Source organism: Lonchura striata, chromosome 17, assembly GCF_046129695.1.
Source record: "Lonchura striata isolate bLonStr1 chromosome 17, bLonStr1.mat, whole genome shotgun sequence".
Lineage (NCBI taxonomy): Eukaryota > Metazoa > Chordata > Aves > Passeriformes > Estrildidae > Lonchura > Lonchura striata.
The window spans coordinates 8,810,628-8,827,729 of NC_134619.1; the positions used below are offsets into that span (position 1 = coordinate 8,810,628).

Genomic DNA, 17,102 nt, shown 5'->3' on the forward strand with positions numbered 1-17,102 from the left:
CCTGGTAGATTCAGGGGAAGAGCAATAGTCTTGGGTGTTGCTCCTGCTGCACCTGAGATCTCACCCCAACCCAGCCAAAGATACCTTGTCTCTCTCCCTACAGACAACAGGCTCTTCTAGGCGGGTGACCTGTCAGAGCAACTCCTTTTGCAAACCATCAGCAGCAGGGTGGAGACCTTGTGTCTCTGCTTTACTGCTGCGATTAAAAGTGACAGCAACTCTCCTTCTTCCCTTTGCTTATTGAATTAGTAGACCTCAGGGCTGGGGGAGCTGGGCCCAGGAGCAGCAGGAAGAAGGCCAGATGGAGCAGGAGGAACAAGGGCACAGGCCATAGTTACCAAACCTGCAGAGCTTGGAGGTGCTGGTGCTGCCAGCAGCACTGCAGAGAGGAGAGATGCCGTGAAAGGAGGAAGCACCCAGCATGTTTTAGGCTCTGGTCTGACCCACGCAGTGCCTGGAGATACACAAGCTGACAAAACACAACACACCCATCTCCTTCTAGGTATTGCCTGGGTTGAACTGGTGTCTTTGTTCCTATATGAGGAATGCTTTTTGTCGGCTCTGGTTATGTTGCTGGATCTGTAGTGCATTAAACAGCCCATCTTCTGGTTTGTATTTTTTCCAGTTATCGTGTTTCACGTATTCTGGCTCCTTTCAGGCAGCTCTGTATCCCCCCGAGCAGAGACTAAGCAGGATCCAGTCCTTGAGCTTGCTGCCTTCACATGCACAAAAGGGATGTGGACTCACATCCCACATTTCTCTGCTGAGTTGTGGGAATATTTGCAGCAGGGACTCACACCTTGCTCTGCTTTCAGTCTATCACCTAGCTCACGTTACCACAGCTGGACACTGCGGGCTCAGGGATGGTACATGCTGCCACTGACACTTCACATCACCTCTCTACAAGCTGGTTTCTGAAGTCGGTCTGGGCCAGCCAAAGTTTCTACTTATTTTTCACACCATTCAGATTTTGATTATGGCACACTAGAGCAGCACGTGTAGGAGTGGGGGGTGGCTGGTGGGTGCTTTTTAAAGATCTGCTCCGACAGCCACCTTCCCTGGGACACCGCAGCCCTGCGCCCAAGCTCCTCTTCAGTTCTCCAAGAGATGCTCCGCTGATCTTTTGCTGCCCACTCTGAGGAGCAAGCGGTGTCTGTGGGTGGGCTGGGCCTGGCGGGGCTCTCCCGGCCGGCGGTGATTATCCCGCAGCACCTCGGGGGGAGGCAGGAAGGCAGCGGCTAATCCGTGCCGGGCTGGATGCGTGCCTGGATGGTTTCAGCGCGGCTCCGGCGATGCGCACGCCCAGCCCGCCCCGCGCACAGCTCATGGCACAGGCATCTGTCACCGAAACCTGCCTGCATGGAAGGCTGTCTGCACAACCGGGGGAAAAAGAAAGGCATGACAGCACAATTAGTGAGAGCAAATGAAAGGCTGTTTGAAGAGGAGGAGGGAGGAAAGGGGAGAGCTGCATGAATCCCTGGTGGGGTTTTGGGCTTGACATCAAAACCCCTTAACAGTGTATTACTTCAGCCCCCAATGTGGACAGATGTTGAGCTGTGGCTCAAAGGAAGTCAGAAATCTTTCCTTAGAAAAAATTTGGCTAGGAAACTAAAGAAAATATTGTGAAAGAAAAGGAAATAAAAGCCCACTAAAGAAGATTTATCACTGCCTCAAGCATTTCTGTATCCTCTAGTCTTATGAGGTCTGAGCCTCAGGGGAGAGAAGAAGAGAAACAGCCTGTTGCTATGTTAATGGGTCAAAATTTGGAGTGGGGACACATTTGTCCAGTTGGAGTATGATGGAGGGATCCAGCTCACTCAGCCGAGCACTCCTCCCATCCATGCTGACCCCAGCCAGCCTTCAGAGGCCTCTGGCACCAGCCTGCAGCGTTCCCCAGCACACCCAACCCAGCTGCCGTTTTTGTCCACTCATTCCCATTTGTTAGGGTTTTATGGAGCCTTTTGTCAATGGCAAAATATGTTCATTCCTAAAAGAGTTTAGTGTCATCCACAAACATGGAGATTTTGCTCTCCATTCTCTTGCCAACACTGATGGTGATGAATAAAATGAGACCCAACAGAGATTCTTGGGTAGTCTGGTTGCTAAATCTCATTTATCTTCAAAAACTGCCTGTTAAAGCTTGCACTTTGCTACCTACAGCACAGGAATATCCTTAAAGAGATTTCAATACATAAAAGAAACATTGTTTCAATCCCCTGGCAATGTAAATGTTTTTTTAAAATAATTTTGACAAAATCTTTCATCTGTTCTGTCTGTTGGGTCCTCCCTATCCATGTGAACACTTGATATATTCCTAGAGTCCCAGTATGCTGGCAAGGGAAGCTTTCCCTCTTCAGCATCCATGTCTGCTGGCTCTGTCCCAGCTGCCCACGTGCTTGCTGCTGGTGCAGACCCCACCACCCAGCAGGGACAGAGGTGACACTCACCCCTGCAGCTCCCACGGTCCCCTTCCAGAGCTTGGTTTGTAGCTGGGAGCTGCACTAGCAACCTGCCACCCCTCTGGGACAGCAGCCATTTGGAAAGTCACATTGATCCAGTTCCTCTAATTTACTGGGTGTGAGGTTCTTCCAACTACCTGCAGCAGTGGAGAAAACAGTTGTGTCCAAGCTGTCTCATCATGTCTTATCCTCCCTGGCGCCTTGTTGCATCTTTGTATTGAGCAATGGCTCCCCTGCCAGTTTCTTCCTTTTGGTATGGTTAAAGATTTTTGGAAGATACTTGCAAAATATTTGCAAGATCTTCATGCTCTTTTTTAGCTCTCTTTTCTGTCTACTCTTTACTTGCCATGTTTTATGGCTTTTCCTTTTTTCTTCATGTGGGAAACCTTTTCACATTTAAAACACTGACCTTCTCCCTGTGATACCTCCTTAACCTTAGCAGTGAGTCAGGCAGGGTGTTTTTTAGGACCTCTCAGTTCTTTTTGAGTTGTGGCACATGTTTTGCTTAGGCTTTAATAGAGCATTTTTTAATCACCTCCAGACTGCTTGCAGGCTCCTTGCTTTCTGCCTGCTTCTTTTTGGTTTGTTGTTATTGACTAATCACCTTATTTTTTCATAGTTCCCTTTCTTGAAATTGTAGAGCCCCAGGCTGGATTTATTTGGTGTGCACTCTCCCACTACAGCATTAAAGGTTGTTTTGTGGTCACTAGCAGAGACCAGCTCTCCCACAAACACCTTGTGAAGCAGGTCCTGTGCACCTCTCCCCACCAAACCCAGAGCAGCAGCCCTCCTCTCACTTCCAGCACTGCTTGGTTCTGGAGACCCTTTATTGTACCCAAACCCACTTTATATTCCTTCCTGATGGATCACTGAGCCGACTAACTTCTCTAATCTCATTTTATATGTGCTGTTCATTACCTTTATTCTTATCAGGGCTCAGTAACACAGCACTGGCTCTACTGTTTTGTTTTGGTTTTTTTACTGGAATCTGTGATTTCTCATCTCAAGAAATCTGTACTGGTTCTGGAATTGTTATTCAGGATTAAAACGCTTGACATTGTCTTGTTTTTTAAGCTTCTTGTGTACTGACAGAAGAACATCTAGGTTTTGTCTTTGGTTTCTTGAAAATGTTCCTGTGAGTTGGTCGTACCATTCATGGCCAAATTCACCTTATTTACTGCAGGTGGTTCCTTTATTTCCCTGCTGCTCTCTCCCTGGATAAGCACCACCTCAGCCTCACCAGGATGCCAGTCTGAATTTCTGCACCCACTGACCTTCCTTCAGCTTTTCATCTAGAAACCCCTTTACAGCTTTTCCATCTCGCAGTGCCACCTGCCCAGCTCTGCTGTGATGGAGCAGCCAGGCCCTGTGAACCAGCTGGCAGCTCCAGAGCTGTCCCCCTTCCCTGGAACGTGCACCCCTCCTGGCAAGGGCTGCAGGAGCAGAGCTGGGACCTTCCCTGCAGCCCCAGGGTTCTCCCACACCTGCCCTCCTCGGGTGGCCCTGTAGGCTGTGCAGGCACAGACACCAAACCCTGTGCACTGTGTGACAAGCTGGGCACCTCTTGCATGTTCCTCCCCCTGGGGGGTTGAAGCTGCTGGGTTTGGAAGTGCACTGTGGTTCTTTGTATAAAGTGGGAATGACAGTCCTTTACCCTGGGCTCGCTGAGCCCCCTTACCAGGAGCTGTCTCGCAGCTTTCTGTACCCTCACCCCAGCACCTGGCACTGTCCCCAGCCCTGTCTGCTGGCCCCAGAGCCAGTTCGGGTCCCAGCACAGCCAGCCCCGACCCTGGTCCCTGTGACAGCCCAGCACCCCATCCTCTGCCTCGCCTTGTCCCCAGTCAGCCCCAGCAGCCTCTCACCCCCAGACGGGGTGTGGGAGTCCAGAGCTTCCCTCTGGCTGCCCTGAAAAGTCTGGGACCCTGGCAGGGGTCAGGAACCCCAGTGTACAGAGCCCCCAGAGACACTGTCTGTGATCTCTGTCCATGGAAAAGAGTTTTCAATCTTACAGGATGAATTACCAGCTCTGAGTGTTTGATATAAGTAATAATTAAGTGTGGAACGGGTGCAAAAGTAAAATTTTAGGATTCTAGATAAGGGGTCCAAAGGGGACAAGATGGAGGAAATTGGGTGTGTCTTGTCCTTTTTCTCCTTCTTCATGCCCTCCATGTTTCACTGTGGTGTTGGCATTTTTCTGTTGGTTCAGGCTGGGGACACACTGTCCAACGTAGGTGACAGATATTGGCACGTTATTGTAAATCCAGCCCAGGGAGTTTCTGGTATTTAATGTTTGTAACATCCCACTGAGGGCAGAGCCCCACATGCTGCCCTGCAGGACAGAGCTGCATCAGGGCAGCAGAACATGTTAGAGATAAACAGAATAAACAACCTGGAAACCAGCACAGACAAATTATGATTTCTTCTTTGGCTGCGGGGCTCAGAGACTTTCTACAATCTTGGAATCATCAATACCACAGATTCTGACAGCGGGGTACCCCAATTCCCACCACCATATCCCTCCTGCCCGGCCCCGCCAGGCCCCGGGCACGGTGCGGGGAGGCAGGGAAGGAGCTCTGGGGGTGCGGGGCTCTGATTTTGGGGACTGCAGGGTCTGACCGCAGAGCCCCGAGCGGGCGGTGCCGGCCGCCCGCTGCCGGCGGGGCTGGTGCGGTGCAGCCTCCCGGCGCTCTGGAGACCTGGAAAATAACACACCTTACTCACAACCGAGCCTCAAGGATGGAGAAATTGTCAGCAAAACCCGTGCTTTAATTCCTGCATATAAAACCATTAATCTCTTAAATGTTACGAGACACAAATGAAAAATTAAAAGATATGCAAAGGAAGGATGTAGTCCCTGCCTGGGAACAGTGATTCTCCAAGGACCCAAAGGACGTGCTGTTGGCGTGTTCCCAGATCTAAGGCACTGCAGGGAGAACTGTCACTGACCAGAGGTCACCAGCTCAAGGCTCCAGAGAAGAAGTGTCCTGATGGCCCAGCCTGCTCCTCTGCTGCTGGAGCTCCTCACACACGATGCTGCAGTCAGGTCGCTGGTTTCATGTGCTGCTGGCGTGCTCCACTCTCTGGTACAGTGCGTGTGTGCAGCTCACTCCTCTTCCACGTCTCTGCTTGAACACATTTCCTTCCCACACCCTGCTGGGGCAGTGATGAAGGTCAGGAGCAGCAGCTGCAGCACCAGGGAGCTGGGCAGGGGCTGCCAGCAGTCACCCCTCCTGCCCCCCGAGGGCTGCGTGCTCCCTCCCCTTGCCATCAGCCATGGCAGCACAATCTCTCCTGCTCCAGCAGTGCCTGCCCTGCCATCTCCATCACAACCAGGATGGCAAAGCCACATTTTGATCTTCCCTACTCCATTAGAAGCTTTGTGTGGAAATTACCAGGTGGGACCCCATGTTCCAGGAGACATCTCTGCCTCAGAGGAGAAGGATCAGCCTGAGATTATTCTAAGGTGAAAAGACAGGACTATCATCCCCTCCTGTCTCCTCCCAGTCCTGACCTTCCTGTCCCATATTGTGGTCCCGGTCTCCTCTTCTTGACCATGCATCCTGATTTTTAACCCATTTTTCTTGAGTGTTACTACTGCCCTCCAGCAGCACAGCTGCAAGGCTCAGGGCAGTGACCTGCTAATGAAGGCACTGCAGCTCTCTCACCCTGTCCCACAGCCCTGCCACAAACATTTTAGATTTTCTCAGTAGCACTGGCCAGACTTCACATCAGCCCAGTGCCACAGACCCCAGGAGCTGGCAGTGGGAAACCCCCAAAGGCAGCACTCCTGCTGGGACAGCAGCACACGTACCGTTTCCTGGAGAACTGCTGGTCTATCTCCTCCAGGGACTGTCCTTTTGTTTCCGGCACAAAAAGGTAAATGAATATAACAGCCATCACTCCCATCAGCCCATAGAGAAGAAACATCCATGAGAATCCAATGGCATCTGCAGATTCAAGTGTGTAAATGTAGGAGTCACACCGTGGGGTACAAAGTTTGCTTACTGTGATGTGGTCACTGGTGCCTGACCAAGGGGTACCTTATTTTGTGAAGCCTTCAAGAGAGCTGGGAAATTCCTTATCTGCAAGGCTTGGACTGGAAACTGGCAAAGGGAAGGGCTGGTGCATGCCAGGCTTTGCCAGCACCAGGGGAAAGAGGCAGCCGAGGTCCAGGGCCAGCAGTGCCTGCTGAGCAGTGCTGTAAAGCTGCCGGTGTGGAAACTGCAGACTCTGTGCTTCCTGATACTGCGGTGCTACAGTGCAGCCCAGTGGGCAATGGGGGACTTTTATAAACGAGCGACAGAGAGGCTCTGACCAGTGCTGTTGGTGCCTGGCTTTCCTGCTCTCAGGGGCAAAGGGTCACACCTATTCCAGCCTCAAGTCCTCAGGGATCAAAATGCCACTTAATCTCCAAATGGCTCATGGTAGCCACCTTCCATAACCAGCTGTGGGAGGTGGAGGGAGGGGAAGGGGCTACTTACCAATAAGGTCCAGGAAGGAGAGGCTGATCAGTAAATTAGCAGCCCAGTTAAAGCTGTTACAGAAGGCAAAGGCTCTTCCTCTTATCCCAGCAGGGTAAATCTCACTCAGGACCAGCCAGGTCACTGCACAGATTAGAGAGATCACAAAGACAGTGTGGAGTTAAGCAGTTTGTTTGGGAAATGGGCAAGGGAGATTTCAGCAGGGGGTTTAAACTCTGGCTTCACCCAGCACCCGCTGCTGGTGGTGTCAAACATTCATCGATCTCAGAGACAGATCAGAGCAGAACACTTCAAACCTCCTGTGTTCAACACTTCATGGAGGAATGAAATAGCAATAAACAGGCCCAGGGAGTAAAGAAGAAAGCAGGGTAGCTGGTCATTCCATTCACAGGAGATGAAGAGATCTGACAGGCCTGCTGTCAGGTCACGCTCTTTGTAAAGAAATGAGAAAAGGGTGGAATTAGGGAGACAATATTGTATTTGGGCTAAAATCAGAGTTAAAGCAATATATATCTTTAAGTCTCTCTCATCCAGGGGTTATTTTGCTTGAAATACTTTGCAGGGTGGCTGTCAAACCTATGAGATTTGTTCACCTAACATTCTTTTCCTGAGTTAAATGCAGTTTTCTTACATCAAGGCATTTAAATGCCAGAAAAATGTAGAACTTACATGGAAGCAAGAACTAATCTTTAATCTCATCTGATGAAAAAAATTAATAATAAATAGAATAAAAAAAACAAAAACCAATTTATATTGAGAAATGTCAAAAGAGGTTCAACTTCCAGTTCTGCACGGACTTTGACAATCACCCAGGAGAAGCCCTTCAGTCCCTCTGTCCTCAGCCCTGTATTTTCCTCCTCATCAGGGTGACAGGAAGTTTGTGTAGTGCTTGTAGGGTTTGTAGGATGCTCTGATTTTCCATTGAACTTCAGAGAAAAAAAAACAGCTTTACAAGGGTAGTGAATAGCATGGAAGAGAAAGTTACGCTAGTGCTGTAGCTGACAGAGCTTCAGTGCTAGAAAATGATTCAGGGGGCAGGAGGGGACGTATTCCCAGTTCCCAGACAGTGAGCTGCTCAGCACAGCAGATACATAAGGAATGGTTCAAGCAGGCAGCTTGCAATGAGCCCTAGTTTTATTCTCTGCATTAATGCAAGGATAAACACCACACTTACTTGGCCCAAATCCAATTGAGAAGGCACTCACAAAAGCCATCATGCTCAGCAGTGTAATCCAATTTAAGACCGTATGCTGAGCCCAGGGAGCAGCACTGAGGGGAGGGCCCGTGCTTTCCACTGCTTCTTTCTTGGGCTGACCTGCCAAGTCCCTTTTCCAAGCGAGGGAAGGATTAGGAACAATCTCTTTGCTTTGAGTGCTGGCAAAAACTTCCGTAGTAAGGCTCCTTGTGGCAGCAAAAGCGGGGCCCGCCTGACTTTGGGCAGCACCTGGTGCTGGTGGGACGGGTGACACAGCAGCCTGGGGGAGCACAGGGGTCAGGGGGTGCTGGCTGAGGCCGTGGGATGCATTGGGGCCTGCGGCTGCCTTGCAGTCCCTGGCCATGGCCAGCGGAGCCATGCGGCTGGTGAGGCCGATGGCGGTGACAGAGATGGCCATCACCACACAGCCAGCCATGAGCAGCACTCTCCTGCCTGCCTTGTCTGCCAAGGCCATGGCCACCAGCGTGGCCACCACCTTTATTGCTCCCAGCCCAACTGAGGCCAGGATCGCTGAGGAGTTGCTCTGGAATCCCACCGAGTGGAAGATTTTGGAGGCATAGCCCAGCACATTGGGCTGCCCAGTGAACTGCTGGAAGAGCACCAGTCCCAGGCCCACCAGAGTCCGCCTCCTCATGCTGTCTCTGGTCCTAAAAAGATCAAGAAATGAGTAATGCTTCTCCTGATAGGGCTCCCACTTTGCTGCTGCTCTGTCCTCTGTGTCCTGCAATGGGATGAGGCCCTTCTGGCAGTCTGAGTCCCACGAGCTTAATTTCACAGGGTTCACTGGGAGGAAGAGGATGCTGAGGAACTGCATGGCCGCCGGGGCAATGGCCAGTCCAAACATGTACCTCCACCCCTCATCCACGTCCGCAAAGATGTAATTCAGTGCGTAGGATAGCAAGATGCCCACGGTGATTCCTGCTTCGTAGAGAGACACCAGCAGCCCTCGCTGGTGAGCGGCCACCATTTCTGAGACATAGATGCAGCAGGCCATGGATGAGACAGAGATGGCAAAGCCCACGGTCATTCGCCCAATGACCAGCACAGGGAATGCCCTGGCCAGCGTGAGGATGAGGCTGCCCCCCAGGAGGACCAAGTTGCTGACCAGGATTGCTCTCCTCCGCCCATGGCGGTCGATGAGGATCCCCCCCGCCAGGGAGGCGAGGAGTGCTCCGATGAGGACGGCGCTCACCAGAACTTCCTGCTTGAAGCAGCTGAGCTGAAAGTCTGCCTGCAGCTGCAGCAGCGCTCCAGAGATTATCCCCAGTTCGTATCCAAATATCAGCCCCCCCAGGAGAGACACTGTTCCAGACAAGAGGAGGACCAGCAGTGCACGACCTGGAAAACAAGCAAGCAGTACCAGGTTCAGTTTTCTGATGCTATAAAACAAGCTATCAGCATGCACAGGCTGGAAAAAGCTCTCCCAGGACAGCTACAATTTTCCATCTACAAGGTCATGATGTGGAGTTCCCCCATAGGCCGCTAGATCACATGTATAGAGGCACTTGCACATAGTCACACAACCCACCAGACTTCCACTAACTGCAGGGGTACTCATTTGGGGTGCAGAACTTTGAAATCGGGACTTTTAAACAGAGCTAACACTTGTTTTTAAGTGCAGGACAGTGATTTGTAGTGCCTGGAGTTGTACCGTGGGATCGTCTGTGGTATCTCTTGATTGTAACTACTAAATTTGTTCTGGGCAGGAAATGCAGCTTCTGCTTTCTGGTTCTGCATTATCATTTTCACATTTCAGTGCATGTGGTACGACCAGCTCTCCCTGCAGGTTTTGAATTCTTACTTTCTATCTTGTGGTTAAAAGCCCTGCTCAAAAAAGTTTATTTTTCCTTTATTTTCTCCTTTAATTAATCTTATATCCTCATCATGACTTTGTGGGGTGGCCCTGATTTCTTCATCTCTCCTTCTGCAGCCCATAGCTCCTAGGATCCCCAAATTAATCCCAATCTCCTCCTCCTGCAGTCCAGGCCCACAGCACAAACTTCATTGAGCTGAAAAATCTACTGTTGCCACCCTCAAACACAAGAAGTGACTCTTTGGCCTTACCCTTCACACAGGGCTGAGTCTGCCAGTTTCCTAAGCATGTAAATTGAGCTAAAATAAGACACAAACAGCACCAAAAAGCAACTCAAACCAACCCACCCCAAACAACCCTACAAAACCAAGGTGCTGCACATGCTTCTCACCATGGGGAAGGGATGAAAGGTGAACCATGGACTGCACTGGGGCACGAGCCAGTGCTGATGTCGGGACCTCTGGGGATAGAAGTGACACTGACCTCACCTCCAATTACATTTTTGAAGCATAGGTGAAGTGGATTAGTTTGGGGGTTTCTGCTGTTTTGCAGCATGTAATGCTATCTGCATTCTTTAGTTTAATTAGAAATACTCAGAGTTTTGGTAGACTGCACATGGAAAAATGTGGGCACAACCACCAGACCGTGGAAACTTTTCTCACCCTGCTGAAGGATTTTTTTCCTGTCACAAGCTGTGCTTAATGGGAAGTGTCTCTGCTTGGCCTTTAATCACAGCTATCAATAAAAGCTATTTCTCAGTGATGGCTGTGTATAAATACAACATTTTTTATTTATTCTGCAAACCTCTGTGTTTCATTTGTGCTCCTTATGCCATCCCAGCTATCCCAGTCCCTCCCACCACACTCTGTGTGACCATCTGCGCTGCTTTTAGCACTCCTTGTACATGTTATGCAGATAATTAGAAAAAATTTCTGCTCAGAACAGAAGGCATAAGTGGCCATCTCATTAGCTTCAGGCCACAAATTCTATTAGACACAGCCAGTCCCACTATAAATATCATGGCTGATTTCATCAGGTTTTGCTGCATTTCTTGTTAACTTAATAAGCAGTCATGGCTTATGAACTTTGACTGAAATCCAGTTTGTGCATCGTCTATTCTGACGTAGCTGGAGAATTTGAGGACTCTTCAGATCTCCACAGGAGGACAGAAGGTTTGGTGGAGCAAGGAGCTGTGCCAGGCGATTCTCCCCCCGCAGCAAAGCGGTGGAGGGACCGTGCCCAGGACAGGGCAGTGTCCCTGTGTCCGGCCGGGCTGGGCTGGGCTGAGCCCGGACTCTGCTCGCACCAAGGCCAAGGCCAGCGCTGGGCACCGCGCAGCAAACCCAGCCCGCTCCGCACCCGAGCCCCGCTCCCCTCCCGGGACAGCCCCGCACCGAGCCCCGGGAAAACCCTCGGCTCCCGTTCGCTGTGCGCGCTGCTGGGACCGCTAAAAAAAGAACAGAAAGAAAGGAAGGGGCGGCGGATGCACTCCCAACTTTTAGGAAAAGTTGCAAACTTTTTTTGGGGTTTTTTTTTTCGGAAATTTCTCGCCAGGGCAGCGCGTGCCCGTTCCTCCCCGGCTGCCCCGTGGCCAGAGAGGGGCTGGCAGCCCCGGCGCCCCCCGCCCGTCCCGCACTCACCCATGGCGGGGCCGAGCCCCGGCGGGCGCGGAGCGGAGCGCGGCGGGGCGGAGCGGGGCCGGCGGCCGGAGCGGGGCCGCGCCACGTCGCTGCTGCCCTGCCCCCGGCCGGGCAGCCTGGGGCTTGTAGTCGCCCTGCCCGCCCCTCCCGGGGGCGGGGGTCCCGGGCGGGGGGCGCTGCACCGGCCGGGAGCGATGCCGGGGAGCGGGGCCGGATCCCGGGGGATGGGTGAGCCCTGCGGAACCGGGACGGGCGTCGGCCGGGGACGCGGTACGGAGGTACGTGGCGATTTGGTCCAGAAATCCAGAAACGGGGATGTGGGTCTGGTGGCTGGAATGTCAGCTCTGTCCCCAGCCTGTCTCACTGGAGGAACAGAAATCTCCTCACTGCCTGCAGAGCTGCTCTTTGCAGAGCTTCATCTCTCTAGGCGAGAAAGCCTCCAGAAAGTGCACGAGATTGACGGTTTGTTCATGGTTTCAGGTAGCCCGGCTGGAAAGCCACAGAAACCTGCTAAGAAAGGGGTGGCCACTTGAAAGCTGAAAACAAGAGCAGCAAGGGAGGTTTAGGTTGGATATCAGGAAAAGGTTCTTCACACAGAATGGCTGGGCACTGAACAGGCTCCCCAGGTCACAGCACCAAGCCTGACTGAGTTCATAGAGCATTTGGATGATGCTCTGCAGCACCTGATGGGATTGTTGGGGTGTCCTGTGCAGGGCCCAGAGTTGGACTCCATGATCCTGGTGGCCCCCTTCCATCTCAGCATATTGTCTGAGTCTATGATTCTGTGATTCTGTGTCTGAGTTTGCCCTCTTAACTTTCATGGCTGTGGGACAGAAAGAATCAGTCATTCAAGATAATCTCCTTCCCCTGACACAGTGCTCCATCGGACAAAGCATTCCATATTCAACTTCCTTTGCAATTAACATTCTTTATCCGCTGAGTGGAACAGGAACCTTCCTGCTGTCCTGCATAAAAGACACTGGGACTCGCACTTGGATGTGAGATTATTTTTGGAGGCTAATTTCACATGTCCCAAAGTCCAGTTTGTTAGACAAGGATTTTACAAAGCCTTATGCACCTGGAAGTGCTTTCAAAACTCTTTAACACAATATGCAAACATTGCCCCTTGGTGCTGTTTGTGTGACTGGCAGCTGCTGGGCGGGTTGTGCTGTGCTGAGGTACACGAGACGTTCAGGAGCTTGCTGTGACCCAGCTGGCGTGGGGACAGCGAGGAGGATGTGGTGTCACAGGTGGGAAGGCATGCACAGCCTCTCCAGAGCCTTGCAGCAGGCATTGCCACTCCAGGGTAAGGGCAGGTGACCACAAATCTGCTTTGTGAGCTGGCATGTGACTGCAGGTAATTTTGCATTAAAAACCTTTGTTGAATTTTAATATTTAGTATGTTGTAACCACACAACCTCCAGAACAGCACTCTGTGGAACCCGTGCTGGTAAAGTTTTTTGCCCCAGTACAGAATTGAACAGTACAGAATTCAGACCTGGGAAAGTCTGAAGTAGTGACCATTGTGTTCCTGAGACAGGCAAAAATTAACAGGCTGGGTGAAAAATAAAGAACATATGAGTACATTATTTTTTTTTTTAAAAAGCCTTTGCAGTCATCCCCCATGTTAACTTAATAGGGAATTTGGGAGAAGTATTTAAAAATTGTTATTTTTCCAAGTATGGGGATACATCTCATGTCTCTGCTGTGTAGAGCAGTAGTACCAACTCATTTTATTTCAACTCATAGTTTTGGGATGCTTGAGATGAGCCACATTGGATCATGTATTTGATGATCGTTTCAGCTTTAGTCTGTTGGATATCTGGCTGCAGTTGATCAAATGTTTTGGTTTTCTTTCTTCTTAAAATCCCAGAGAATAGGAAAAGTGTGTCAAATCATGTACCTGGTTTAGAGATGAAATAAAAGCTTCCTATTCACATGCTCTAATTTCAGTGGGAATACAGGATGTGATAGCACCTTTTCTAAAACCTTGTATCTGATACAGCCTGACAGCTGCAGCAGGGATTACACAATTGGTGAAGAATGGCTTCAGACACCAGCCAACAGAAACCCATGGAGTTCATGGGAAGAGCTTTTCAACAACATTGGCACTTCACATTAGAGAAGTTTAAACAGCTCTGGAATCACAACCAGCTCTCGTGATAAGCCGAGGGAGAAATTATTCCAATTTTCTCTCTTCCCCAAGACCCACACGAGACCAGTTCATGGCAGACAAGAAACACTACATGTCTGTGTCTAGGCTAATGTTCCACATTTGGGGAGCTCAGGAGGATGCAGGGGATGCAGTGTGATCTTGCCCATGATCTCTGGCCCCCAGAGCTTAAGCCAAGGATTTTGGGCGAGCTGTATTAGGAACTGGAGGAAATGTCTCCCATGTATTGCTCCCAACCATGCCAGGCAGAGAGCCAAAGAGAACCCAGAGTCCTCATCAGCCTCAGGGCAAACTCACTCTTGGCTACATGATCTTCAATTTGCCTGAACAATTCCTTCCTTCAGAACTTATTTCAGTGTGAAAAAGAAGAAAATATACTTTTCTCTATGGTCACTCAGCATTTATTTTTCTGCCACCTGAACATTTTCTGGAGGCTTCTTGGTCTCTGGCAGGGCAAGAAATATTATTAGCACTGACAATAAGAAGGTGAGGTCTTGGTGAGCACAGGGAAAGCTTTATGGTGTGTTTACCAAAGGAGGACAAAAAGATGACATCAGTGTGTACAGAAATGCAGCTGTCACATTGACACTGTGGAGGCTGTGGGTTATTGTCCTCTGGAAAAAAGGGCAAAAGCCTGCTATGATGTACAGCAGGGATAATTTACGGGGAAAACCAAAAATCATTCTTTGGGGTCCTTAAAGTACAGCTTTCTTATCACACCTTTTGTAGCCAGTGGGTGTTCTGGGCCTGCTGAAAGAATTCACAGAATTCATAGAATTACTGGGTTGGAACAGACCTTCAGGATCATCAAGTCCAACCCAGTCCCAACACCTCAACTAAACCATGGCACCCAGTGTCACATCCAGGCTTTGTTAAACACATCCAGGGATGGTGATTCCACCACCTCCTCGGGCAGGCCATTCCAGAATTTATTATTCTTTCTGTAAAAATCTGTTGGTTTTTTTTTGTGGGGTTTTTTTGATTGTTTGTTTGTTTGGTTGGTTAGTTTGGTTTGGTTTGGTTTGGTTTGGTTTGGTTTGGTTTGGTTTTTCACAGCACCTTTGTCCCTGAGCTCCACATGAGAAGGTCTGGGGGGTTGGATCCACCAATGCTTCATGCCTGCAGGCACGTTCCTGTCCTTGCTTCCTCCTGTGATGCCTTCCTCCTTCTCCTCCTCCTCTGCAGTGTCTTGGCAGTGCCATTTCCCCTCCGGTCCTTATCTCGCTCCTGGCTGCCGGGCTTGCGGGGTGTGTTCCTGCCTGGCAGCCGGGCAGCACATCCCCGGGGCTGGCACATCCTCAGGGCTGGCACATCCCCAGGACGGGCACATCCCCAGGGCTGGCACATCCCTGGGGCTGGCACATCCCCAGGACGGGCACATCCCCGGGGCTGGCACATCCCCAGGACAGGCACATCCCCAGGACGGGCACATCCCCGGGGCTGGCACATCCCCAGGACAGGCACATCCCCGGGGCTGGCACATCCCCAGGACGGGCACATCCCCGGGTCTGGCACATCCCCAGGACGGGCACATCTCCGGGCTGGCACATCCCCAGGACAGGCACATCCCCAGGACAGGCACATCCCCAGGACAGGCACATCCCCAGGGCTGGGCCACAGGAATGTGCTCCTGAGAGCTCCGCCTCAGGAACAGCAGCCCGTGTTTGGCCACACAACCCGCCTGTGATTACTGGAAATGTTACCTTCTACCTCTGAGCTGGAGCAGCTTCAGCTGTAAAATCACAAATTGAAATACGAATACAAGAGGAGAAAGAAGTCCATCCTGGAAAAAGGAAGACGTGGGGTTCAGGAATCCTCACCACACCCTTAAGAGTATTTTCTTCTATTATGAATGACCCTTAGGAAGGGGCTTGGGGGATCAAGCACGTTCATTTACATCCAGAGAGGTTTGTCCTCCCGATGCCAGGCTGCAGATGTTTTCTCTTATGATGTCCTAACCCAGAGGGGTTCCCTGGCAATGCTGGTCAGCAGTGTTGGTCCCACCAGGAATCTTGTTTCCTTGTACATTTTAGGGATGCCTTCAGCATGGCACACTGCAACAAGTCAAATTCATCCCTTTTCCCATCTGTGCAGCTCTGAGGATGGCAGCCTCCATCCCTAAATAAGCTGGGGGATGGCTGGAGAGCTGCTTCCAGGGCTGCATCCTGCCTGATGCAAGGGATCTGTAGGAGAGCAGGGAGGAGCCCATGAGACCTGCCTTGGTTCCCATTAGTTTGGTTTGCTGGGCTGTAGTTTTTAACTTAATTACATTGTTTGTGAAAGGAGTTTGTAAATGCTTGTCACCAGGAGCACAAAGTTACATAATGAGACCACTTACCAGTTTCAGAGCAGTTCTCTGGGGTTCAATATTCCAATAAAAATACTGGGTGATACCATAAATATTGTAAATGGCTCTAGTTGGTTTCCAAGAGCTATGTCAACTGTTTATTGCTTTAAAAGAGAAAAGAATAAGTGAAATCACAGGGAAGATAAAATTTAAATAAATAAAATAAAGGGCAAAATAAAGCAAAAATATTTTGTTTCATATTTTGAAAGCTCTGGAGGAGGTTTTTAGCCAGCATGAGAGAAAACCATAATGTTTGCCAGAATAATGAACTGAAGGCTATGTGTGTGCACTTGCTTATAGGTTGTATATGTGTGTCTGTGGGGATATCTGCACAGATACTCTGATAAAATCTATTCACAACACGGGGAAAACCTGCTTTATTTCAGTGTTTGAGGCATTTGCAAATTCCAGCCAGAGAATTCACCCCATTCCCTGGGCAGGTTGTTGGGCTCTTGCAGCCCTGCCACAGCTGCAGCAGGGTGCTATGGGTGGGCAGAATTGCAGGATGGATTATCTGTATCATTGAAAACTTGGGAAGGTTGTTTAAAAGTTGTCACTGAAGCAAGATAAATATTTGGCAGGCATGATCCCACTGTGCAATGGACATGTAAACTGTGTGGAATGTGTTAATAAAATATAAATGTTCTGAAAAGGAAACAAATGCTGTGGGTGAGAAAACAAAGACAAAATGGACTTGTGGCACCTCCAAAAGCAACAGTTGAAAACATATTGACATGGACTGGGCTGGATTCCCTCGTATCTTCTGAGGAACATATTTGCAGCATGCGCAGATCACCCAGTGGGGCAGTGGGTTTTCAGGGTGCCATAAAACCCCAAGCACTGCTCCAATGAGGTTTATGAGGATAATGAGGTTTATCCATCTCTTAATAAGATGGCAATGTGGGACTTGGCTGCTGGAGGAAGGGAGAGTCAGCCCACTCACGGCATGAGTGGCCCATGGCAGACCTGGGCA

The 17,102-nt window shown here is 50.3% G+C and overlaps 1 protein-coding gene across 1 annotated transcript; it reads right to left on the bottom strand.

The window, feature by feature from the left end:
* Nucleotides 1–5,204: 5,204 nt before the first annotated feature.
* Nucleotides 5,205–11,647, bottom strand: SLC2A10 (solute carrier family 2 member 10). Its single transcript, XM_021540872.3, has 5 exons — nt 11,610–11,647; nt 8,115–9,494; nt 6,941–7,063; nt 6,271–6,406; nt 5,205–5,609 (listed from the first exon to the last, which is right to left on the bottom strand). Exons 1-5 carry the CDS (start codon nt 11,611–11,613, stop codon nt 5,513–5,515), a joined length of 1,740 nt encoding a protein of 579 aa, XP_021396547.2. The 5' UTR covers nt 11,614–11,647; the 3' UTR covers nt 5,205–5,512.
* Between the last annotated feature and the right edge of the window lie 5,455 nt (nt 11,648–17,102).